This window comes from Carassius carassius, chromosome 2 (genome assembly GCF_963082965.1).
Source record: "Carassius carassius chromosome 2, fCarCar2.1, whole genome shotgun sequence".
Lineage (NCBI taxonomy): Eukaryota > Metazoa > Chordata > Actinopteri > Cypriniformes > Cyprinidae > Carassius > Carassius carassius.
The window spans coordinates 6280751-6306977 of NC_081756.1; the positions used below are offsets into that span (position 1 = coordinate 6280751).

The following is a 26227-nucleotide window of genomic DNA, read 5'->3' on the forward strand; positions in this document are numbered from 1 at the left end:
CATTTTTATGTACTTATATATACATAATAAATGTACACAGTATACACATAAAAACTTTTCTTTTTTTTGGGATGCGATTAATCGTTTACAGCATTATTAATTAGATATATAGAAATTACATTTATGTAACACTAAAATAAAAAAGTAAATTAGAATTAATTTATTATCAAATATTAATTATTCTATGCAGTATGCTTTATTATTTTGTTTATTTATATTTGTTTTACATTCATAATGTTTTTCATATTACTAATCTGGTTTTATTTTAATGTATATTATATTTTTCAGTATTATTTTTTATTACGTTTCAACCGTTCCTTTTACTTACGTCTTTTATTGCTCTATTGTTTTCATTCCGTTTCCTGTAATAATTTTTTTTGCTGTAATTTAATATTAAATTATTCATAGCATCACAATACTATATATAGTACCAAAATAACGTCAATATATTATGCAGTAAACTTTTTTGCTCCATCATTATTCTAATGAACATTTATTGTTTTTTTATTTTTATTAATTGCTTTATTATTTAATTTAGCATTATGATAATATGTTTTAAATTAGATGATGAGTTTTTTATTTATGTATTATGAATCTGGTTTCTCTTTGATGACGGAGGAGGCGGAGGGGACACCGGAAGTGAACGTCACCGTCACGGGAACGGGCCAAAACAAGCAGCGCGACCACCGGTTCTCGAGAGGAGGATGTCGTTGCGTGTTTGATTCGTGCTGCTGGGATGATCTGCGTCTTCAGAGCTCGTCTCGAGGCATCGCAGAGGTAAGACGCTCGCTTCCGCGGTGATAACGGCACGGCATGTGTCGCTTCACAGATGATCTCGTGCACGAGTGTATGTCAAACACTGTTTATTAATAACACATGAGACAGACATCAGACGACTAAGATGCACGTGCACATATTCAGACAAGATGAGCTTCAGATAAACGTGTGTGTGTATGTTTAGGTGTGTTTGGGTTTATGTGTGTGTGTGCCATAGAACATAGAATGATAAAGATATTTTGGAGTTTGTTGGACTGATGATCAAACAGTTGGTGGTTCCCATTGACTTCCATAGTAGGGAAATAAATGCTATGGAAGTCAATGGGAACCACAAACTGTTGGATCACCAGCAAACTCAAGAAAAATAAGAAAGCAACATAAGAAAGCAACTCATACAGGTTTGGAACAACATGAGGGTGAGTAAATGATGACAGAACTTTCAGTTTTGGATCAACTATCCTTTTAACCATATTTTGTGGTCAATTTTGTACACTGTGTGTGTGTCTGTGTGTGTGTGTGTGTGTGTGTGTTCGTGCGTGTGTGTGTGTGCGTGTGTGTGTGTGTGTGTGTGTCTGTCTGTTTTGTGTGTGCGTGCGTGTGTGTGTGTCTGTCTGTCTGTTTTGTGTGTGTGTGTACGTGCGTGTGTGTGTGTGTGTGTGTGTGTGTGTGAGTGTACGTGCGTGTGCGTGCGTGCGTGCGTGTGTGTGTGTCTGTCTGTTTTGTGTGTGTGTGTGCGTTTGTGTGTGTCTGTCTGTTTTGTGTGTGTGTGTGTCTGTCTGTTTTGTGTGTGTGTGTGTGTGTGTGTTTGAGTGTGCGTGTGTGTGTGTACAGATTCTGTAGTGAGTCGAGCTCTGTTCATTATCATGCTTGTCACTGATGTTGAGGCACTGCTGTCTTCAATAAAGAGTCACACAGATGAATGTGTGAACTTTCACAACAAGTCTGTCAGTAAGTCACAAGATACACAACACTGTGAAACATGACTGTGGTTTTAACCGTAAAAGACTGTTAAAATGCTACAGTAAAAACTGTTAATTGGTTAACAGTAAGTTTCCATACTATATAGACTAAATAAATGTAAATACTGTTAAAATTACTATTTTTTTGGAGGAGTGAAATAAGGAAAAGTCATTGTATGATTTAGAGAAAAATCATAAATTGACATTCCCAGAATCCCCTGCGTGATGCTTCATATTTGATGTTTTTTTTTCTTATCAGTTGCAGAAATAAGTGTTTTACATTAGGTAAAAAATGTTAGCCTGAATGCAGTGTAAGTCGCTTTGGATGAAAGCATCTGCTTAATTTAATTTAATAATTTAATTTAATTTATATGGAAGCCCGTTTCCGCCAATGAATAAAAAAAAGGTTATTTTAAATGTTTATCCCATAATTCAGACTTTTTTTTTTTCACAGAATTGCGAGTTTAAATCTTGAATTAAATTAAAACTAAATTCTGCCTTTTTTTGTTTTAAGTTTATTCTAATAAATGAAACAACAGATAAATTAATAAAACTTAAAAAATAAATTAAGTGAAAACAAAACACGAGCAAATAAAATCTAAAATAAAATAAATAAATAATTAGATACATATTTATTTAAAAACAAACAAAACTTAGATTACAATTATAGACTAGAATTTAATCTAATAAATAAAAAAAACAAAAAAAACAAATTTGATTCAATTAGGAAAAGAGTGAAGTAAAAATAAATATTTACTAAAAACTTAAATAAACACATACAGTGCTGGAATGAGTAGAAAATAATAATAATAATAATAATAATAAAAATTAACTTTGCAAATAATATAAATATATATATATATATATATATTAGGGGTGTAACGGTACGCAAATATCACGGTTCGGTACATACCTCGGTTTTAAAGTCACGGTTCGGTTCATTTTCGGTACAGTAAGGGAAAGAAATGGAAACATTAAACTGCAGGTTGTTTATTACTGTAAACTTTTTTTAACAATTTATTTACACTTTTTTAAAAATCCTTTTTAATAAAATATATATGAAATAAAAAAAGAATAAGAAATAAAATACTGCTGCAAAGTTCTCCACTAAATAAAATACTCTCAGTCTCAAACCAATATCATATAATAAAATATAATGAAAAATATAAATAAATAACTGATGATTACAGTGCAGCTTTACCAATCCCAGCCTGCTCAAATTCAAAAAATATATATATAACTTTTCCAAAGTATAAAGTGCAGCATCAACAGTTTCAGTTTTTAGACCTGCTCAGATTTCGTTATTGCGTTGGACCGATCAGAATTAAGAGCAAAGCTCTGTTTAAATGCCGACGGGAGCTGCGTTTCAATTACAATCGTTTTTTTCCTAGTTGTAGTGATGTTCACACTCACGTGATGCCTTTTGAAAACCTTAGGCCGGTGACACACTGGCATAGTGCACCTGTCAAACATAGTCTATTTTGCCGTCAATACTGTTGACGGTGTCGTTTATCAGTAGGCTTTATATTTATGCTCAACATGAAGTATAGATATTGTTGTCATGAAGACAAGATCCTGGTCTGTCGGCGGTCTCCATGTCACCTACAGCAGCAGCAGCGCACCAGCTCCGCGTCAGGCACGATTCTGGTGTGTAAAGACACAGAAAACGCGAAGCAGCCGTCACGCAACTGACACGCAGCAGAAACACCACGCTCACACCACGCAGCCAGTGTGTCACCGGCCTTAAAATCAGCTGCAGGGCGGGATTTGTGCTGAACGCGGAGACTTCGGCCACTTGATATGTTCGTTTGGAAACACGAAAATGTACCTATGTTCCACAAACAAAATATTGCATTCAGTCATTCGGTACACACGTGCACCGTACAGAAAGTCCTGTACCGAAATGGTCCGGTACGAATACACGTACCGTTACACCCCTAATGTGTATATATATATATATATATATAAATTAAATATGTGTCCCTGGAGTCTTAAGTCACTGGGGTATATTTGTAGCAATAGCCAAAAAAACATTGTATGGGTCAAAATTCTTGTTTTTTCTTTTATGCCAAAAATCATTAGGATATTAAGTAAAGATCATGTTCCATGAAGATATTTATTAAATTTCCTACCGTAAATATATCAAAACCTAATTTTTGATTAGTAATATGCATTGCTTAGAACTTCATTTGTAAATGAATAATTCATTTAATATACTATTAAAACTATAATAGTATATCAATGATAGCTGTTGTCAAATGGACTATATTAAAGATTAATTTATGGGATTTATGTGTGATTTTCCCGTTCATAAAGTTCGGTAATGCCACTGAATGGCGCCACATTAATATTTTGGCATTAATGAGCCAAATGTGTTGATTGTTAAGGCTGTGTGTTTAATTTGAGTGGTTTAAAGTCATCTGGGTCTGGTCTGATCGTCGAACTGGCTCGCGATGTTAGCAGTAAATACAGACATCTTCCTCTTTCACGTTTGAGCGTCTTCCTGCAAAAGTAAATGGAAATCATTTAAATGATTATCTGTAAGTTATGAGGTCTGTGATTATCTGAATGAATCCCTCAAACGGTGTTTCTCGTTGCTATGATCCTCTCCTGAACTCTGAGAAAGGTTCTTGGATCTTTCTGGGCATTAAAGAAAACATTCAGATTGAAGTAAATCAATTGAATTTCTTGCTTGAACTAGATTAAACCCGGGCCGTCCTCCAGACAGTTTGTTTCTTGACAGAGCGCCTCATGTCTGGAGTCAGAGACCAGCAGGATTCACGTCTCATGATTTGCTTGACAAATTAATCTATGGAATTGAAACACCGTCTTCATTTAGTTACAAAGCAGCTTTAGAGTGATTTCTGAAGATCATGTGACTCTGAAGACTGGAGCAATGATGCTGAAAATACAGCTTTGATCGCAGGAATAAATTACAGTTTAATATATATTCGAATAGATAACATTTGTTAAATTGTAATAATATTTCATAAAAATAACTGTTTTTAATGTGTTTTTATTAAATAAATGCAGAATTAATTAGCAAAAGACTTCTTTCAAAACATAAAACAAATCTAATAATATAAAATCATAAAAAATATATTAATAATATTTATAATTATTATTATTCAAACCAGTATGATAAATAAAATATTTATTTATTTAATAATATATTATTATTATTATTATTTATTACACAAGAATGATATTTAGAATTTAAACTATTTACCAGAAAAATAATTAATGATTCATGATTTCATTATTCATATTATTATTATTTGTATAATTATTATCCAAATGATCAACATCAATGTTTGATTACATCAAACAATGATGATAATAATAATACTTATTATTTATTATTTATATTAATTTACTAAATATATATTCATTTTTTACATGACTAAAAACAATTATAATTATAGTAATATGTAATGTAAGACTTTTTATTTTTATTTTATATTGTTTTTAGAAATTATTTCATTTAGTTTATTATTAGTTCATTTGTTGATTGTTTATATTAACAACAACAATATTAATAATAATTTTCTTCTCGTGTCATACTGTCACTTTTTCGACCACAAGTGGAGTTTTAAACACGATCAGACGCTGGCGTTGTGAAGCTGGGTAATTATTTCCACCTTTATTATTATTATTATTGATGTGAGTCCAGTGGAGGCTTGTGGAAGAGAGAGAGGGAGAGAGAGAGTGTGTGAGAGAGAGAAAGAGAGACTAAAGTAAAACAAAAGGGGGGAGGGCGAGGGAGAGGGAGAGGGAGTGAGAGAGGGGGAGAGGGAGTGAGAGAGGGAGAGAGGGAGTGAGAGAGGGAGGGAGAGAGGGAGAGAGGGAGTGAGAGAGGGAGTGAGAGAGGGAGAGGGAGTGAGAGAGGGAGTGAGAGAGGGAGAGGGAGTGGGAGAGGGAGTGAGAGAGGGAGTGAGAGAGGGAGAGGGAGTGAGAGAGGGAGTGAGAGAGGGAGAGGGAGAGGGAGTGAGAGAGGGAGTGGGAGTGGGAGAGGGAGTGAGAGAGGGAGTGAGAGAGGGAGAGGGAGAGAGAGAGTGAGTGGGAGAGGGAGTGGGAGAGGGAGTGAGAGAGGGGGAGGGAGAGGGAGTGAGAGAGGGAGAGGGAGAGGGAGAGGGAGTGAGAGAGGGAGAGGGAGTGAGAGAGGGAGAGAGAGAGAGAGAGTGAGTGAGAGAGGGAGAGGGAGAGGGAGTGAGAGAGGGAGAGGGAGTGAGAGAGGGAGAGGGAGTGAGAGAGGGAGAGAGAGAGTGAGTGAGTGAGAGAGGGAGAGGGAGAGGGAGTGAGAGAGGGAGTGAGAGAGGGAGTGAGAGAGGGAGAGGGAGTGAGAGAGGGAGAGGGAGTGAGAGAGAGAGAGGGAGTGAGAGAGGGAGTGAGAGAGGGAGAGGGAGTGAGAGAGAGAGAGAGGGAGTGAGAGAGGGAGTGAGAGAGAGAGAGGGAGTGAGAGAGGGAGTGAGAGAGGGAGAGGGAGTGAGAGAGGGAGAGGGAGAGAGAGAGGGAGTGAGAGAGGGAGTGAGAGAGGGAGAGGGAGTGAGAGAGGGAGAGGGAGTGAGAGAGAGAGAGAGGGAGTGAGAGAGGGAGTGAGAGAGGGAGAGGGAGTGAGAGAGGGAGAGGGAGTGAGAGAGAGAGAGGGAGTGAGAGAGAGAGAGGGAGAGGGAGTGGGAGAGGGAGTGAGAGAGGGGGAGGGAGGGAGAGGGAGTGAGAGAGGGGGAGGGAGGGAGAGGGAGTGAGAGAGGGGGAGGGAGGGAGAGGGAGTGGGAGAGGGAGTGAGAGAGGGGGAGGGAGGGAGAGGGAGTGGGAGAGGGAGTGAGAGAGGGGGAGGGAGTGAGAGAGGGAGAGAGGGAGGGAGTGAGAGAGGGGGAGGGAGTGAGAGAGGGAGAGAGGGAGGGAGTGAGAGAGGGAGAGAGGGAGGGAGTGAGAGAGGGAGAGGGAGTGAGAGAGAGAGAGGGAGTGGGAGAGGGAGTGAGAGAGAGAGAGGGAGTGGGAGTGAGAGAGGGAGAGAGGGAGGGAGAGAGGGAGAGAGAGAGGGAGGGGGAGAGAGAGAGGGAGGGAGAGAGAGAGGGAGAGAGGGAGGGAGAGAGGGGGAGAGAGGGAGGGAGGGAGAGAGGGAGAGAGGGGGAGAGAGGGAGGGAGGGAGAGAGGGAGGGAGGGAGGGAGGAAGAGAGGGAGAGAGGGAGAGAAGGGGAGAGAGAGAGAGAGAGAGAGAGAGAGAGAGAGAGAGAGAGAGGGGGACTTTGACTTTTAAACTTCTTTTAATTTACACCATTTTTTCAAAACATTACAAAACTAATACAAAAACAAAAAATAAAACCAGAACAGTTTTACCAATTAAAAACCATGTCTCCAAACTCACTCATTGTCACTAAAGCATCTCTCACACCCCACCTTGTTTTGAAAAAAAGTACATTATCAGTTTGTTTATAATACGCAAATTCAACAGCAACCCTAAATTCTACCAATGATTTAAAAAGAGGCAACAAGTCAACATCTTGACCCGCGTTTTTACATTGATGTGTTTTCAGGATTGCCAACTTGGCATGTCCTATTAAAAAATTGGCAAGTACACACCTTTCACGACATGATTGGTTATACTTGCAAAAAGAAAAGAAAATCCCAATTTCGTAATTAGTGTTCCCAAAAGTACAAAAAGTGGAGCCAGTCTTGAACATTCACAAAATAAATGAAACACAGTGTCAGAGGCCTTACAAAAAGAACATTCAGGTAAAACCATTTCATTGAACTTGGAAACAAAGTTGTTTGTAGCCAAGACACTGTGAAGTATTCTCCACTGTAGATCTCCACATCTTTTAGGAACTGGGGGTTTGTACAACAGCCTCCATGAGGGATCTACGTCTCTGGGCACAGAAAAGTAAGCTTTCCACTTAGTGTCTATTCTTACCTTCAGTTGGTCAACGTGTGCGGATTTAGCACAAATATGGTAAATTATTTTTTTCCCCATTCTTTGGAAATCCAAAAATTCAAACCCCTTTAACAAGAAACTATTAGTATTCTCTTCAAGTTCCAATTTTTTTGGAACAACTTTTAATGCTGGAAAAGTCTTAAATACCATACCATCAATTGAAACAGAATCTATAAGTGAAGTTAGTACTGGGGGAAAACAAGCCTTAAAGCTCTTAACCATCCCTTCCACCATTCTTACTGACCTTATCCCAACCTGGTCAGCAAGTGACTGATCTGTTCGCCACTGACCTCTTGTTGTATCGAGCAGGTCCATAACTCTAGTTACTCCTGCATTCAGAAACATCTTAATTACAGAACCCGATAATGAAAACTGTGTCTTAAAAAGAGGATTAAAAAACAGAGGTTCTGCACACCCATAATTTTCATCATCTACTCTTGAGAATTTTAACAAACTCCATGAATGAAAAATGGATTCATGAAATTTCAAAAGAGAGCAATTCGCATTTTCAACATAAGGCTTCTCAATTAAAAATAACTCTCTGTCAAGATCTGTTCCTCCAAGATCTTTAAGAATATACAAGCAATAATCAATCCATGGCTTTCCATCTGAACAGTAGAGCAGTTTTTGCAATGTTTGCAGTCTCATTGCTGCAATTTTGGATTCAACGTGTATAAGGCCTTGACCTCCCTCTGCAACAGGAAGATAGAGAACCCCAGGAGGAAGCCAATGATGGCCATTCCAAAAGAATTCAACAAATGCCCTTTGAACCTTTAGTAACAGTTCTTTAGGGGGATTTTGCAATGTAACCTTATGCCAAAGCATTGAAGCTGCCAGGTTATTAATTATAAGGCATCTCCCTCTAAAGGACAGCTGTGGGAGAATCCACTTCCACTTCTGGATTTTGCCAATAACCCGGTCAACCACTCCTTCCCAATTCTTCTCCATGTACTGGTCAGTTCCAAAATAAATACCAAGAACTTTTAAGCCATCATGGGCCCATTTACACTGATTTGGCAACTGAGGAGGTCCTGAACCATGCCAGTCTCCCATCAACAAAGAAGTACATTTTTCCCAATTTATACATGCAGAGGTAGCTTTCTGAAAAGTATTCAAACATGAAATAATATTATAAACATCATTTGAATTCTTAATAATCAGAGTTACATCATCGGCATATGCTATCAGTTTTACTTGGGGAACTTTAGGGCAGCCAGAACCACCAATGCCACACAGTCTTTTTCTCAGCAGACTTAAAAAAGGCTCAATAGAAATAGCATAGAGTAAACCCGATAGAGGACACCCTTGTCTTATTCCTCTTGTCACTGAAAAGGGTCTTGTTAATGTACCATTAACTCTTAACATGCTAAAAATATCATTATACATCAGCCTAATAAAGGACACAAAATTATGACCAAATCCAAAAGCCTCAAGTGTCTTGAATAGATAAGAGTGGTCCTCCCTATCAAAGGCCTTTTCTTGGTCCAGAGAAAGAAGGCCGATGTCCAGGTTATGCCTTTTTGCCACTGTAATAATGTCTCTAACCAAAAAAAACATTGTCAAATATTGTTCGGTTAGGAATACAATAAGACTGGTCATTGTGAATGACGGTTTCTATACAGTTCTTCAATCTGTTGGTTAAGGCTTTTGAAAATATCTTAAGATCAACGCACAGCAAGGAGACAGGGCGCCAGTTCTTTAAACAACCAAGGTCTCCTTTTTTGGGGATCAAAGTTAAAACTGCTCTCCGACAGCTTAGAGGAAGGGTCTCTTTTTCAATACTTTCCATCAAAACGTCATAAAAGTCCTGACCAATTACGTTCCAAAAAGCCTTATAAAACTCGGCTGAGAGACCGTCCAATCCAGGTGACTTTCCAGGATTCAATTCCTGAACAGCTCTTGAAAGTTCAGCCATTGTTAAAAGACTCTCAAGATCCATCTTATCCTTGTTTGACAATTGTGGCAAGTCAGTCAGAAGTATGTCTGCTTCTACTCCATTACAAGGCTCTGCACGATACAACTCTTCATAAAAAGACATAGCAAAAGAGTTAATTTCCATTTGTGTTGTTAAAACTCGTCCATCTGGGAGTTTCAGTTGATGAAGATGCTTATGTGCTGCTGTTTTTTTTCAAGTCTGAAGAAAAAAGCCGTAGGAGAGTCCATATCATTTAGACGAGTGAACTTTGCCCTTAAAAGGGCAGTTTTACCTTGTTCTTCCGCTAAATTGCGTAAAAGAAATCTATTCCTTTCGAAAGAATCAGTGGAAGTAGAGCTTGTAGTACTTTGACTACTTAGTCCAAGAATTTCTTTTTCAAGAGCTTTCATTTTCTCTAGCAGGGCACCCCTGCTATGTGCAGTAAACTGCTGACAAAAAATTCTAATCTGTATCTTGCCCACGTCCCACCATTGATTAAAGACTGGAAATTTACTCTCTCCTCTCTCCAAGAATCCCAAAAAAGGTGAAAAGAGTGAATAAAACAGTGATCCTGAAGTAACCTATTATCAAAGTGCCAGAGTGATTTATAAGATTTGGTGGACTCAACAGAAATAGCCATAGAAATATAATGAGGATCTGAGAGAAAAGTAGGTGAAATAGAATTTCAAAAAAATCTTCCCCTATTACGTGCTTCTGTATAAAACCGATCAAGCCTGGCTCCAGACATATTATTTGAGTTCACTTTCATCCAGGTATACTGTCTAAGCCCAGGAAATGCATCTCTCCACAAATCAACAAAATTATATTGATCAACTATTCTTTTAAGAGTATTCGCCGAAAGGGAATGTGGTTCATTATGATTCCGATCCAATTGCTGATTTAAAGTGCAATTAAAATCACCCCCCAGTATAATAATATTATCCTGGGGACAGTGCGATAACACATCTGATAACATTTCAAAAAAACGAATACGCTCCCGACCATCATTTGGAGCATATACATTAAACAGGGAAAAAACTTTGTCACCTAAATTAACATCTACTCGTAAAATTCTCCCTGGTATTATCTCAATACTCTTAACATTACCACCAATCCGGGGTGAAAACAATACTGCAACCCCTGCACTAACATTTGTGCCATGGCTCAAACACACATTACCCTTCCAATCGCTAAGCCATTGTGACTGATTCTGCAAATCCGTGTGTGTTTCCTGGAGTAAGATCACATCAGCCTTTTTAAGAATTAAATAATTAAAAAGATCATTTCTTTTAACTATACTACGACAACCATTAATATTTAAAGACCCAATATTAAAAAAGGTCATGACAATAATCACAATGGGGTATAAAGCGACCCACCACATCTGCCTTTTGACACTTTTCATAGAATCAGTGTCTTTTCAGACGTGAATTTAGGCTTCTTCTAACTACACTAACAAGTTTTTTAAGCCTGTAGCGTTTCTGTTGATCCAGTTCCTCCAACGTCGCCTTTCGCATTGCAATAGCACCAGATTCAACAAAAAGTTCCAAATCAGGAAAATATTTTTCCAGTTTGGGTTTTCTCTGATTCTTAGTAGCATCCAGAAAATTGTTCAACTGTTGAAATGTATAAAAAGGAAGTTTTGACTGGGAAATAAAATTCCCAGCAGAATTCCCTTGTGAATTTACATCATACTCTTCACATTCAGAGTCATTCTCAGATAAATCATCAGTTCTCTGTGACAACAGATCTAGGTCTTCATCCTGTGACAAGCTGCTGCTTTGTACCTGTATGTTCTCAATCTCATTTTGATTTCCTTGGTATTTTATTAAATCACTAACTGCCCCGTCAACTTTGAGCTCCTCATCAACTTTAAGACTTACATGTGTAGTAATGATGGAAGCACTGTCTGTAACTTCAGTATCTTGTGCAAGCACATCAGAGTCCTCTCCACTGTTAAGTAACACAGCAGTTTCATCCGTTATTATATCAGTATTTTCTGCTGCAGTGTCATTTGCCACAGCAGTATTCACCTGATCCACTACAGGATTACTTTCCTTCTCCTTTTCAGCTTCCATATTTAAAGGACACGATTGCCTGACATGACCCGGTTTCGAGCAAGTAAAACATTTCATTGAATCAACAGTGATAAAGATTGTATAATATTTCCCATTCAATGCCAGTTTCACAGCAACCTCAAGATTTTGAAACTCGGGATTTAAAATCATGTACGTTTGACGTCTAAATGACATTATGTGCTTTAATTGTGGGGCTTTTAAACCAAGCGGTATCATTTTAATCGGTCCCATTAACTTGCCATAACGCGCAAGAATGCGCTCAAGTGTATCCTTTGGAATAAACGGAGGCACATTGGAGAAGATAACTTTTTTCGAGGGGTTAGACAGCGGCAAAACAGGAATGAATGCATCTTTCACAGATAATCCACGTTCAACCAAATCATCAACCATAGTCGTTTCCCTCAAAAAAATAACAACTGCCTTATTCATTCTCGATGCAGACAAGATGTTTAAAGCACCAACTGCATTGCTAACAGCAATTAAACAATCTTCTACTGACACGGTTTCGTCTGATAAACACTTGCACCCATGGCGTGCAGTCAAAGACGCAAAGCCATCAGAATTAGATCCCATTGCTACTCTCTTTTGCCGACAGAGTCAGCAAATAATAAAAAAACTGCCGTAGTTTCAATAAGCTCAACCAATACCTTATCTAAAAAGAGAAAAAAGGAAAAAGTTTGAAACTCACTCAAACACGCTGCTCAGTCGCTCATACAATCGTCCCAAACGCTCCGCACTCGCACATGCGCACACAGAGAGAGAGAGAGGGAGAGAGAGAGGGAGGGAGAGAGAGAGGGAGAGAGAGCGAGAGAGAGAGCAGGAGGGAGAGAGAGTGAGAGGGAGAGAGAGTGAGAGAGAGGGGGGAGAGAGAGAGAGAGGGAGAGAGAGCGAGAGGGAGAGAGAGGGAGAGAGAGGGGGGGAGAGAGAGAGGGGGGGGAGAGAGAGAGAGGGAGAGCAGGAGGGAGAGCAGGAGGGAGAGAGAGTGAGAGGGAGGGAGAGAGAGCGAGAGAGAGAGCAGGAGGGAGAGAGAGTGAGAGAGGGAGAGCAGGAGGGAGAGAGAGTGAGAGGGAGAGAGAGAGGGAGAGAGAGCGAGAGGGAGAGAGAGCAGGAGGGAGAGAGAGTGAGAGGGAGAGAGAGGGAGAGAGAGGGGGGGGAGAGAGAGAGAGGGAGAGAGAGCGAGAGAGAGAGCAGGAGGGAGAGAGAGTGAGAGGGAGAGAGAGAGGGAGAGAGAGAGAGGGAGGGAGAGAGAGAGAGAGAGAGAGAGAGAGAGAGGGAGAGAGAGAGAGAGCAGGAGGGAGAGAGAGTGAGAGGGAGAGAGAGCGAGAGAGAGAGCAGGAGGGAGAGAGAGTGAGAGGGAGAGAGAGGGAGAGAGAGGGGGGGGAGAGAGGTTTGAAGGAAATAGAAGAGAAGGGAAAGAAGAGGGAAGCTCAGTGTGTTGTTATGAAGCGGACGGCGTGATGTTATGAGGTGATTGGAGACGTTATGGAGAATAAACTCACACAGACTCCACCTTCTTCTGTTTGGTGTCTGTCTTTCTGTTTTTCAAGACTGTTATCAGTTGAGTACGGCGTCTGAAGTCAAATATTGTGTTTTCCCCTCATACAGTAGTAACATTACTGCGGTGAGTTGAGTTTACATACACTGTACTGAATGATGAAACCTATCCACAATACATTTGATGTTTTATCTATTATTACTAGCATTTCTATTGTTATTATTCAGGCAAACATGACACAATAGAAATATGTATTTGTGTATTTAATAAAAATATATATTATACTATTATTTATATTAAATATTTGTAATATATATGTTTTATAATAACTATATATTCAACAATAATAATAATAATAATAACAAAAAATATGAATTATTGTTGTTTTCATGCAAACCTGTATTGCAATTATTTATTTTTTAATACATTTCTATATTATAATTGTTTTTATTATTATTCAAACTTGCATGAAAAATAGTACAATTTATTTATGATGTACTACTACTAATAATTATTTATATTAAAATGTATTCTATAATAAAAAAGTATTATTATTATTCAGACCTGTAAAACATTATGCATTAATGCTTTTATTAATATTATGAATATTTTTGATATCATTATTCAAACTTGCATGACACAAGTAGTAACATTTATGTATTAATAATAAGAATATAGTAATCGTTCTTGTTATTAGTTGTGTGATTATTAGATGATGATAATCTATCAAGAATAATATCTTGTTATTTATATCATTCATCAACAATAATACATATTATTATTATTATTATTAGTTTAAGTATTCACACCTGTATGACACAATTGAGTCATTTTTTTTCTTCATGTATTATTTATTTAATAATTAAGAATTGCATTAATAATAATATTGTTATGAAAACATTGACTGAATCAGAGTATCTGACCGTCTGCACGTGTGACTCATATTTACAAGCTTCCTGTTGTAATATGAACTGTCTTCTACTGCAACAATGGGTTTCTTACAAATATTTGCTGAAATGTTGATTGTTACAACAGTAAAGCTTGGTATTAAACACAGCTGTCATCAAAACAATGTTTCGGGAAGCGTTTGTTACACATCTGTCCATTTTAAAAGTGTTATATATCTGTTTGCATAATTAAATAGACAGCTCATTCGTTCACAGTGTCAGTCCTGGTCCTCTGAGGATCTGTGAGGGTCTGGGCTCCTGTTTCTGCTGTGTTTGCTGAATCACGTCAGCTGACCGTCTGTGTTTGTCTTCTCAGGGTGTCGTGCTGCTAAATGGAGTCGGAGCAGTTGTTCAGCAGAGGTTTGGGCAGGAACAGCTACAACAGCATCACCAGCGCCAGCAGCGACGAGGAGCTCCTCGATGGAGCCGGCCTCATCATGGACTTCCACACCACTGAAGACGACAGCCTGCTGGACGGGGACACGTCTCCAGGTACAGCTGACCCACAGATGATGCTCCTCACGCACCTGCATTAATTAGGATCTGAGCTGCTTTGCTACCTTTTAGCACTAATACGCTTTTTTTTAACCCCTCTGACTGAAAATATCCCCTTGATGTACTTCCTGAGATTTTACCTTGATATTTCAATAATTTAACAACATATTTACATTTTTTGTCATTGCTCTTTGATGTCAGTTAATGGTCACATGACATGCAGGTAAACTAAAAAATATATTGGATATTTTTAATAATGATATTAAATATTTATGTAATGTTTAAAAATTACATAAATATTTAAAATATCATATATATATATATTTATGTAATATTTAATACATTGAATATAATAAATATTTTTATATAAATATTTTTTTAAGTATTCAATATTTAAAAAAAATGCTAACTCTACAATAAGATAACATGAGTTAAAGGCAGGGTAGGTAAAAAAAAAAAAATGTATAAAAAAACTTTTTTTCCAAATTTGTTTAAACTTTATTTATATACCAATACATAATTAAAATGTAAGTACTCTGAAAAAGAAAGTATAAAAATCGAGTGTCTGTAGACCTCTCACGACTGTTTTAAAGACAGCTCATTATTTCCATTCACTCCACCCCCTCCCTTCTGGGCTCCTTCCAAAGCCTCTACTACGGCTCGCTAAGTAATGTTATGTTAGCTATATTACGCAGCTACATGTGCTAATGACACATGCTTCATGAAAAAAATATGTATGATCAAAATACAAAAAGAAAGATTTACCTGTCCAGCAGAAATAAAGCCATCAAGGAGTCACTTTTCAGCCCCTTGAGTTCCCTCAGTTCTCGCCATCGCTGGAAAGCCACGCTGATATTAACTCGTGTTTTATTTCTTTGTTTATCCAAAGACTTTTTGTTCATTGCCTTTTCTTGTACTGTTACCGTCTTCCTTTTTTTGCCTGGTTTGCCTTCACTAACTGCATAGGCTGGTACTGTGAATTTTGCTTGCTGTTTCTCTGCCATTGTTTTGGTATTCCTAGGATCCGTGCCTGTTGAATTCCTCAAACAAACGTGCTTGGGCAGGTCATGTGTGGCAAAAGGGTGGTTGCCATGGTTGCGAGAGAGTGACAGTCGCCTAAGCCAATCCTATGTTTCGTCCCGAAATGGAAAAATGAGCTGTGTTTAATACAGATTAAACGGTCTAGAGTCACTCGATTTTTATACTCTTTTTATCGGAGTACTTACATTTTAATTATGCATTGATATATATAGAAAGTTTAAACAAATTTGGAAGAAAGTTGTTTATACATGTATTACCTACCCTGCCTTTAACTGCAGAAGTTAACTTGAACTAACGATGAAAAATGCAGGTAAACATAGAAATGAAAATTATTTATTATAGTAAATATTTATTCATACTCAATATGAATACATATTAAATTGAATTATTATAATTATAATGATTTATATGCATATTATTTATTTGTCAATATTTTATAATATTTATAAAATAATTTTTTATTTTTTATTCTATTTTAAATACAATGTATATATATATGTATATATATATATATATATATATATATATTTTTTTTTTACGTAAAATCAGCTGATTTAGCAAAAAAATAAAATAAAAAATAACCGGTTTATTTCTGTGATGCGCAGCTGTATTTTCAGAGTCACATGATCTTCAGAAATCATAATGATATGATGATTTGTTGCTCAACTGTAATGACTTATAACAGTGGGAGTATTAAAAATAAAGATAATTCAATCATACAATTAATAATGTTTTGCATTGATAAGTTCAGTTCCTAATAATATTACATGTTTATACACATTTGACAGTAAGAGTTGGGAAGCAGAGAAAATGTACTTTTATTAACAACAATAACGAGTGCAAAATCTAATTTGATATAGAAAATGTGTATATTCTACTCTTATTAAATGTCCCATTATTCTTTAATAGCATCATACAGAACTGACGACAACTAGTGAGGAAAAGTTTGTTTTTCAAGGCACTTTGTGACGACTTTATAAACACAAAAAAATAAAAAGCAGCAAAACTTGGATAAAATTAGATTTCTTGATGATTTTATATTTTTATAATATCAAAATATAAAGCTAAAAGTGTAAATGAGCTAATAAGAGTTCCTCTGCTGCCATCTACTGGTTACACTGGTCACTGACGTCTGTGTTTTTAATTTTACACAAGTGTTTGTTTGCCACAAAGCATTTAAAAATAACATTCAAATTGGATTTTTTTTTTAGATTTAAAGTGCTAGTCAAATGTTTGGTCAGAAAAAATGGTTGTGCCTCCATTTGTTCGTAGTCTGGAACCCTGATTTGGTTTAGACGGTGGTGCATTGGGTCACTTTTCTGACGCACTGCTGCTGGGTTTCACACAGAGCTTCTTCTGTAAGTGTGTCAGTATCATCATCACAGTGGGATGAAAACATGCCTAAAACCAGGTCTCAAGGCTGCGTTTGTTGCATGAGATCTGAGTTGGGTTGCTCATTTATTCATGAGTCTGTCGTGGATCCCACACAATAAGAGCTTTTGTGTCCGTGCAGTGGCGAGGTGTCGCCTTTCAGTGTCGTGCAACAATCTCTGCCCCGTCAGACTCTCTGGAAACGTACCCGTCCGACACGGGCCTGAGGCGAGGGAAAGTTTGAGACGCACCCAGAGAGCCCTGCTCTGCTGAAGATGAGGTGATGTAACGACCGGACACATCAGAGTGACACGTATCTCGACTTAGAAGAGAGAACTGACACATGGGAACCTGTCAGCGTGAAGTGCTGTGTGTCAGTGCGGGGTCTCTGGTGTGAGGGTCGCTGATGTAATGTGAAGCTGAAAACACCACCGGACTGAGGCCGTGATTGCTGCTTTGATTTAAACACCACAGTAAAAGCAGAGGGCTGACCACATGATCACATGGTCCAGAGCGGTTTCCTGGCAACAGCAGGATCACTGCTGAAGGTAAATGGAGATTTTGTGGTGTGTGTTTGGTCACCTTCAGCGTGTGCTACTGATTCTTGCTCTGTCCTGGATACTGGAGTGAATCTGTGAGATTATTTTGAGGTGGTCTACTTTGTTGGGCAGTGAAATAAGGCACCAGGTGCTTGTGTGTGTGTGTGTGTGTGTGTGTGTGTGTGTGTGTGTGTGTGTGTGTGTGTGTATGTAACAGGTGGCAGTGAACAGATGTGGTTGCTGAGTTTATTAAATGGTCGAATTCAGCTGTGCTCAGCAGGAAACATCTGTTCCTTCCTGATATATATATATATATATATATATATATATATTTATTTATTTATAGAGAGAGAGAGATGGATAGATATAACCCTTAATTATGTATATGTACAGAATTTGTATATTTATGTATATGTATTTATATCCCTAACCCTAACTTTTTATAGTTAATTCTTATACCTATTTAAGGGCTATATATAGAGAGAGAGTGAGAGATAACATTTTTTATGATAAATATTCATATAAAAATTATTTTTATAGCAAAATATATTCAATGATTCATAATCATTTTAATTATACAATTAATATTGATCTAAATATATTATTATTATTATTATTATTATCATTTTATTATTATTATTAAATAAAAAGTTTGTATGTAAATAATTATAATTTATATAATAGCTAAAGTATAACACACACACACACATATATATATATATATACTTGTATTGATAAATTATATTATATTATTATATTAAGAAAAACATACATTAAATATAATAATTTGTATAATTAAGTGTGTGTGTGTGTATAATTATAAATGATATTTATGTAAATACTTGTAGTATAATAACATTATTAATAATAATAATTTTAATGTTGAAATGGAAATGACTGGAAAAGCTGTGGTCAGAATGGTTTGAAATGGTCTATTTTATACACAGTCTTTTGTGAGCTGCTCTCATGTCTCGTGTAGGCTGAATGATCTCTGATATCTCAGAAGCCTGTATTATTTTCTCTTACGGATGACATTTGAAGACATCCTAACATCATTTTAGCGTGTAGTGAGCGTTGCCTTGTCCAAATATACACACTTGTGGTCTCTGCACTTGACTACTTCTATGATGTATTTCCTGTGTTTGGCCCAAATGTTCAAGTGAGCGTGAAGACCAAATGGGTGTACAACTTTTAAACATCTGTTCAGTAGTCTCTCTAAAAGATGATACGATTTAATTTTGTGGTGCTTCTAATTAAGCGATGAAAAGCAGCTCCAAATGTTGCACTGAATAAATATACTAATCTATACACCATTAAAACGTGTAGCACATTGTTTTACTACCAAATTATATGTTATATCTAATTATTATTAATATTTAACTTGCATTGGAAAGGATTCAGTGAGATCTCGGATTAAAGTCTCAGGATTTATTTCCAGAACATGATGCATGATGGGACACACTGACCTGTGAAGACTCTTGTCTTGTCCAAATACACACACTTGCGGTCTTGGCTACTTGAAGAGTGAGTGTGCGAGACAGGAAGTAAGTGTGCGAGACAGTCCAGATCTTAAAAACACCAAAGGGCATGTGCCTTTAACACACACTTAATCTAAAACTAAAACTCGAGAGCGGTATTCAAGGCTTGGTGTATCCCGTCATGCATCATGTTCTGGAAATAAATCGTGAGACTTTTTGCCAAGATCGAGAGAGGTCAAAGAAACCTTTCCAATGTATGTTAAATATTAACAATAATTAGATATTACATATAATTTGGCAGTAAAACAAAGTGCTACACGTTTCATTGCTGCATGGATTCGTATGTTTATTTTGTACAACATTTTATCACTTAATTAGAAGCATCACAAATTAAAATTGTCATGTTATAGGGACTACTGAACAGACATTTAGAAGTTGATTTTAACATGCAAAGTAATGCAAATAATAATTTAAAAGAAAGCTATGTAAACGCTTGCATTTTTACAACCCTGTAAGTGTGTCCCATCAGTAATGAAGAGTTTGACACAATTGTGGTCTTCACGCTCTCTTGAACACTTGGGCCAACTACAGGAAAATACGTCATAGAAGTAGTCAAGTGCAGAGACAGTGAGTGTGGGTATGGATGCTGTCCCAAATTGCACCCTAAATCCTCCCGTTTTTTAAATTATTATTATTGAATCACTCAAATCAAACATTTTACAGTAGCCGGGGGGTGAACACAAAGAAAAAGAAATACAAAATTATAATGAAAAAAAAAAACATAAAAATATGTTAATGTTTACACTTAACAGCTTTCTTGTTTATCAGATTGTATATAGATTTTAGGTATTGCTTAATTTCTGATTTCAAAATAAGAAACAATGGTTTATAATTTCCCTATTTGCATTTATGTATTTATACTAAACTTTGCCAGCAACAGTAATGCATTAATCAAATAGTATTCCTTATGGAATGACATGTTTTAAGTGAAAAAACAAACAAACAAATAAAACATTCTCAAAATAAAGGTCTACCTCGGAGTCAACACTTTCGTGACGCAATGCCGCTTTGACTGTCGGGTAGAAGTCTGCTGGCGCATAACGTCCACAAAGGGAGCGCTCGCGAGCGCACTTCTGAACGCTAAAATGACAAATGTGACATCCCTCGGTCTCGTGGACTGAACAGAGTGGACATGAAGTGCTCTATTTGGGACAGGCCAAGGGGAGTGAGCAGAACGCGACGTGTAAAGGCGTCCCGGACGCGCTGACGTCATCGGCTGCCGCATCGACGCGCTGCAGTGACGCAGTGACGCTGGTGTTCTCGAGCGCAGCTGAACTGATCATGGCCGCTCGCGCTCGCCTGTGACCCGCGGATCAGGACCAGTATGGAGGAACAGGACTCCGCCGACCCGTATCTCCCGTATGACGGCGGAGGGGACGCGATCCCCCTGCACGAGCTCAGAGGTACGGCGTTATTCACACACGCGCGTGCTGTCAATGTCACTGACGCTTCGGGTGTGTTTGCGTGTGTTCTTCACACACTGATCGCTGTGTGTTGCGACCTACTGTCTATGGTTGCGACAGTCTTCATACACGCTTTGCATTTACAACACACAGTGAGACACATTCATATGGCTGCATGCAGTGTGTTAATCCTGCGTGTGTGTTTCAGAAGTAATACTATGTGTGTTTTCTTGATTCCTTATGACGTGCTTTGTGCATGCGTATGTGTGGCTCATAATCAGGCAAATCATTTACCATCAGCTGATGTGTTTGGGTTTGAGGAACAGAATGAACACTGTGTGTGTCGTGTAGTTTTGTTGTTGAGGATAATGTTGCATGAAAGAAACATTAACTGAAATAAAATCAAATATATATATATATATATATATATATATATATATATAAAATTTCATAATGAAAGATGAAATATAAATTTGTATAAAAATAACTAAAACAAAAGAAAAAACATAAATATATAAGTAAAATATAAATAATAAGAGTAAAGGTGTTAAATTATATAGTGATAAATGTAATTAAGCTAAATTTAATATATATATATATATATATATATATATATATATATTAGGATGTCATTTAAGTACGTGTAAATATCTATTATAATAATAAATATGTAAGTACTAATTGTTTATTATTAATAATAATATAATTAAAAAAATTATTCTGAAATCACAAATGACTAGAAAAGCCATCTCTCTCTCACACACACACACACACACACACACACTTGCAAAACTCCACATTTGAACAGTCAAAAGGAAATACTTAAACTAATAACAGAACCCACTTACAGTAGCTGATTCAGAAGCGCCAGATTGTCGTAGCAAAGTCAGAATGACCTCCTCTGGTTCACACAACAGAACAGAAACACATTTTATGGACAGTTTTAAGTGATCTTAAAGATTCCTAAATACTTCTACTCTCAGAAGAACAAATATGCCTTCTTTCTTTGTGTGAACACTTGGGAGGCATTATGCAAATATTTCCACATAGTGATGTAGACATGTGGGGGCGTGTTTAAACGCGGTGTTTTAGGGGGACGTGGCCGAGTCTTAACTTTTATAAAGAATATCTCTTTGGGTTTGAGACTTTAATCTTTACAACTTTACAGATCTTCTTTATGCACCAAGAGCTTGTAACACTCCAAAGAGAAAGAAAAACTCAAAATCGCATCAGATTAACTCTTTTAATAAGAGAAACTTTAAGCACTTTTTCTTACTAAACTGTTACCCAAATGGGATTTGTTTGCTATTAGTAATTGTATAAATAATAATAGTAAATGTGTATATATGTTAAATAAAATAATTATATAATAATACATATTTTTTAATAGACTTTACGTACATCTAAATAGTTTTTATAATAATAATAAATATTATGTAAGTAATTGTTTATTAATAATGATAAATGTCATAAATTGAAAAAAATATTATTCAGCAATCACAAATCAGTGTAAAAGCCATTGATTTCCATTGGTCTATCTATGTTATTACATAAAGGCCATATTTTCCTCTTTCATGTAAAATTTAGGCTGAGATAGATTACACTTTGCTTTCCATTTTCACCATCACTTTTGATGACGATATTTAGCGCCTTTGTATATATGATGATAATGTTTTTTAGCTTTAAGCTGCCAGTAAGATCACATTTGGTCGTTTTTAACTTCATTTACACTGAATTTCTCCCCAGAAGCAGTTTTATAGGAATCAGATTCAATTCAATTCAATTCAAGTTTATTTGTATAGCGCTTTTTACAATACAAATCGTTACAAAGCAACTTTACAGAAAATTATGTTTCTACAATATTTAGTAGTAGCTAGTAGTTTGTGCACGTTTGACAGGATTTTAGAAAAATAAAAATAATAATAATAATACAAGACGTAGTCAGCTAGATGATGAACTATCAACATTATTAATTAATAGTAATTATAGGATGCAGTCACACATGTAGCAATAATTGTTAGTTCTGTTTGTTGATTCAAGGTTAGGATCATCTGGGGTCCTCTGAGGGTCAGCATCATCTCTTCTCAGGTGTTCTGGATCCAGACTGGAGCTTGTGTAAATCCTAGTCCCGTGGCAAAACATAGAAACAAAATAGAGACATCATTAGCATAGCTGCTGATCCAACAAAGTAAAATTAGTTTAACCCAAGCTAAAGAATAAAAATGCAGATGCAACTACACTCACAATTTAAGAGATGCATTATTCGAATGCTTGGCGAAAGAGATGCGTTTTTAATCTAGATTTAAACAGAGAGAGTGTGTCTGAACCCCGAACATTATCAGGAAGGCTATTCCAGAGTTTGGGAGCCAAATGTGAAAAAGCTCTACCTCCTTTAGTGGACTTTGCTATCCTAGGAACTACCAAAAGTCCAGCGTTTTGTGACCTTAGGGAGCGTGATGGATTGTACGTGGTAGAAGGCTAGTTAGGTACGCAGGAGCTAAACCATTTAGGGCCTTATAGGTAAGTAATGATAATTTGTAACTGATACGGAACTTAATAGGTAGCCAGTGCAGAGACTGTAAAATAGGGGTAATATGATCATATTTTCTTGACCTGGTAAGGACTCTAGCTGCTGCATTTTGGACGACCTGTAGCTTGTTTATTGACGAAGCAGGACAACCACCTAGAAGTCCATTACAATAGTCCAGTCTAGAGGTCATGAAAGCATGAACTAGATTTTCTGCATCAGAAACAGATAACATGTTTCGTAGCTTGGCAATGTTTCTAAGATGGAAGAATGCAGTTTTTGTAACATGGGAAATATGGTTTTCAAAAGACAAATTGCTGTCCAATATAACACCCAGATTTCTGACTGTAGAGGAAGTAACAGTACATCCGTCTAGTTGCAGATTGTAATCTACAAGATTCTGTGTGGTGTTTTTTGGTCCAATAATTAATATCTCTGTCTTATCCGAATTTAATTGGAGAAAATTATTTGTCATCCAATCTTTTACATTTTTAACACACTCTGTTAGCTTAGATAATTGGGAAGTTTCATCTGGTCTCGTTGAGATATATAGCTGAGTATCATCAGCATAACAGTGGAAGCTTATTCCGTATTTTTTAATAATATTACCAAGGGGCAACATGTATATTGAAAATAGAAGGGGACCTAGGACGGATCCTTGTGGCACTCCATATTTTACTGATGATAAATGAGATGACTCTCCATTTAAGTAAACAAAATGGTAGCGATCGGACAGGTAGGATCTAAACCATCTTAGAGCCTGCCCTTGAATACCTGTATAGTTTTGTAATCGATCTATGAGTATGTCATGATCTATGGTGTCGAACGCAGCACTAAGATCAAGTAAGACTAGAAATGAGATGCAGCCTTGATCTGACGCAAGAAGCAGGTCATTTGTAATTTTAACAAGTGCAGTTTCTGTGCTATGGTGGGGCCTAAAACCTGACTGAAATTCTTCATACAGATCATTTTTATGAAGGAAGGTGCTCAATTGAGCAGACACAACTTTTTCTAAAATTTTAGACATAAATGGAAGATTTGAAATAGGCCTATTATTTGCCAGTACACTAGGATCTAGTTTTGGTTTCTTAATAAGAGGCTTGATAACCGCCAGCTTGAATGGTTTTGGGACGTGACCTAAAGATAACGACGAGTTAATGATATTGAGAAGCGGTTCTTCGGCTACAGGTAACAGCTCTTTTAGTAATTTAGTGGGTACAGGATCTAATAAACATGTTGTTGGTTTAGATACAGTGATAAGTTTATTTAGCTCTTCCTGTCCTATATTTGTAAAACACTGCAGTTTATCTTTGGGTGCGATGGATGAAACTGAAGTGTTAGACGCTGTAGAATCTACATTCGCTATTGTATTTCTAATGTTATCTATTTTATCAGTGAAGAAATTCACTGATCCATGCTAAAACATGCCATTAGTGTTTCTGTACGACTCCTGCACAGAAGACGCTGGTCTCTTTCTTCTTCTCTGAGCTGGTGATCTGCACAGGAAGCATCAAGGTCTAAATGCACATGCAGTTTGGGGAAAGCAGCTGTAAAGATGTGGATTTTGTTAAGGATGAGATTTGCGTTCGCACAAGCACAAGCTCTTTCCAGATCATGGGTCTCCCTGTTCCTTCAGCGAGGGTTTGATGTGTGCGTGAGTCAGCACAGGCATGATCTAATCGCCGTATCCTCATCATTCGCTCCGAGGGAGACTTGTGCTTCAGATGAACTGCATCTCCGCTGTTTGTTCGAACGCATTAATATTGCTCCTGTGAAGACGTCGAGTGGGTTTTTGATAGCTTATGATCTTCAGGCGTCATGTTTCACTGGAACCTTTTCCTATGAGTTCTAACAGATGTTGTTAATAATAATAATAATAATAAAACAAGCTATTAATATTAATACGAATGTTAATAAATATTCCATAACATGGTTTATTCATACGACTAAAGTATAACATAACTATTTGTTAGTTTATTAAAACATTAATGCTAATTACATAAAAAATGGTTAATAATTCATGCATTAATCATTAGAACAATATATTAATATTAAAACAAAATATTCAGAATATTAATAAATATTATTAACATTAATAAATGACTAAATAAAAGCTATTGATTATTATTAAAACATTAATAATATTTAAAAAAACAATACATTTATTAAATAATAATAATGATAAACAAGCTAATGCTATTAAAACAAAACATAAGAATATTTAATATATTATTAATAGAATATTAATGAATTATTAAATAAAATAAGAATACATTAGCTGTTTATTAATTTAACAATATTATTTATTGTTAAAACTATTTGTACTTGTATTAAATATTAAGAGTACTAATTATATAAACAAAATGTAATCAATAAGTATATAATTATAAATTAAGTATATAAAATATACTTATTTGTACTGTAGTATTTATTTTAATAAAGTATTTAAAATATTAATGTCTTTTTTACCTGTTATAAAAAATATATAAATTCTAATTAAATAAACAAATACATGTAATAAATAACAATAAAACTATAAATCAATATTAAAACAAAACAATACAGATCTTAATAAATAATGTTATTTATATTTTTAAAGTATGTAAATAAGAATAGCCTTTGGCTGTTGATCATTAAATGTGATAATTGCTAATAAATACTTATACATAAGTAATGTTTATAAAATAAAATTCTTGTTTTTTTTTTTTTTTAAGCAGCTGAGTCATGCTTTGTTTGTTTTCTGCGGTTTTGAGTGTTTTGGTGTGGTGACACACACACACTTTTCATCTCATGCAGGTCTAAATGTAGATCTCTGCTGAATGCAGCCTGTTTGTCCTCGCCTCATTATGCATGTGTTTATATTAAGACCAGTATCATTTCTCGTGCCGTTTCTGGCTTTACGTTGTTTGTCTTTTCATTGGTTAGTCTTGATTAGGTTGCTCACAGCGATGTGCAGGCTCGATTTGTTTCTAGAAAAGGGAAGTGTGTACAAGTGTGTGTTTCTCGAGCGTGTGAGGCTGTGCTCTAGCAGCGGTGTGTGTCGCTCAGCTCACGAGATCTGAAGGAAAGCCGATTAGCTGCTGATTATCCGCTGCAGTGGTGCAAGTAGTTTTGGTGCCTCACAGTTTAGTGATTCATTTATAGAGTGCTGAATCAAGGTTTGTTCTATTCACTAAATGCATCTAAGAAACGCTACATAATAGGGGT

General features: G+C 36.5%; 2 protein-coding genes across 7 annotated transcripts in view; one reads left to right on the forward strand and one right to left on the reverse strand.

Annotated features, from left to right (window-relative positions):
• The window catches only part of LOC132096107 (aerolysin-like protein), a 254098-nt gene that overhangs the window by 11671 nt on the left and 216200 nt on the right, over positions 1-26227 (reverse strand).
• Positions 628-26227, forward strand: part of LOC132101027 (H(+)/Cl(-) exchange transporter 3-like) — a 51121-nt gene continuing 25521 nt past the window's right edge. For 4 of the 6 annotated variants that reach the window (XM_059505839.1, XM_059505841.1, XM_059505842.1 and 1 more), the window contains exons 1-2: positions 628-777; positions 14423-14598. In XM_059505839.1, the coding sequence (XP_059361822.1) occupies positions 14439-14598 (160 nt within the window). In that variant the 5' untranslated portion in view covers positions 628-777; positions 14423-14438. Of the gene's footprint in view, positions 778-14422; positions 14599-20053; positions 20494-26227 lie in introns of those variants that run through there. The other 2 variants (XM_059505840.1, XM_059505844.1) reach the window with 2 other exon arrangements.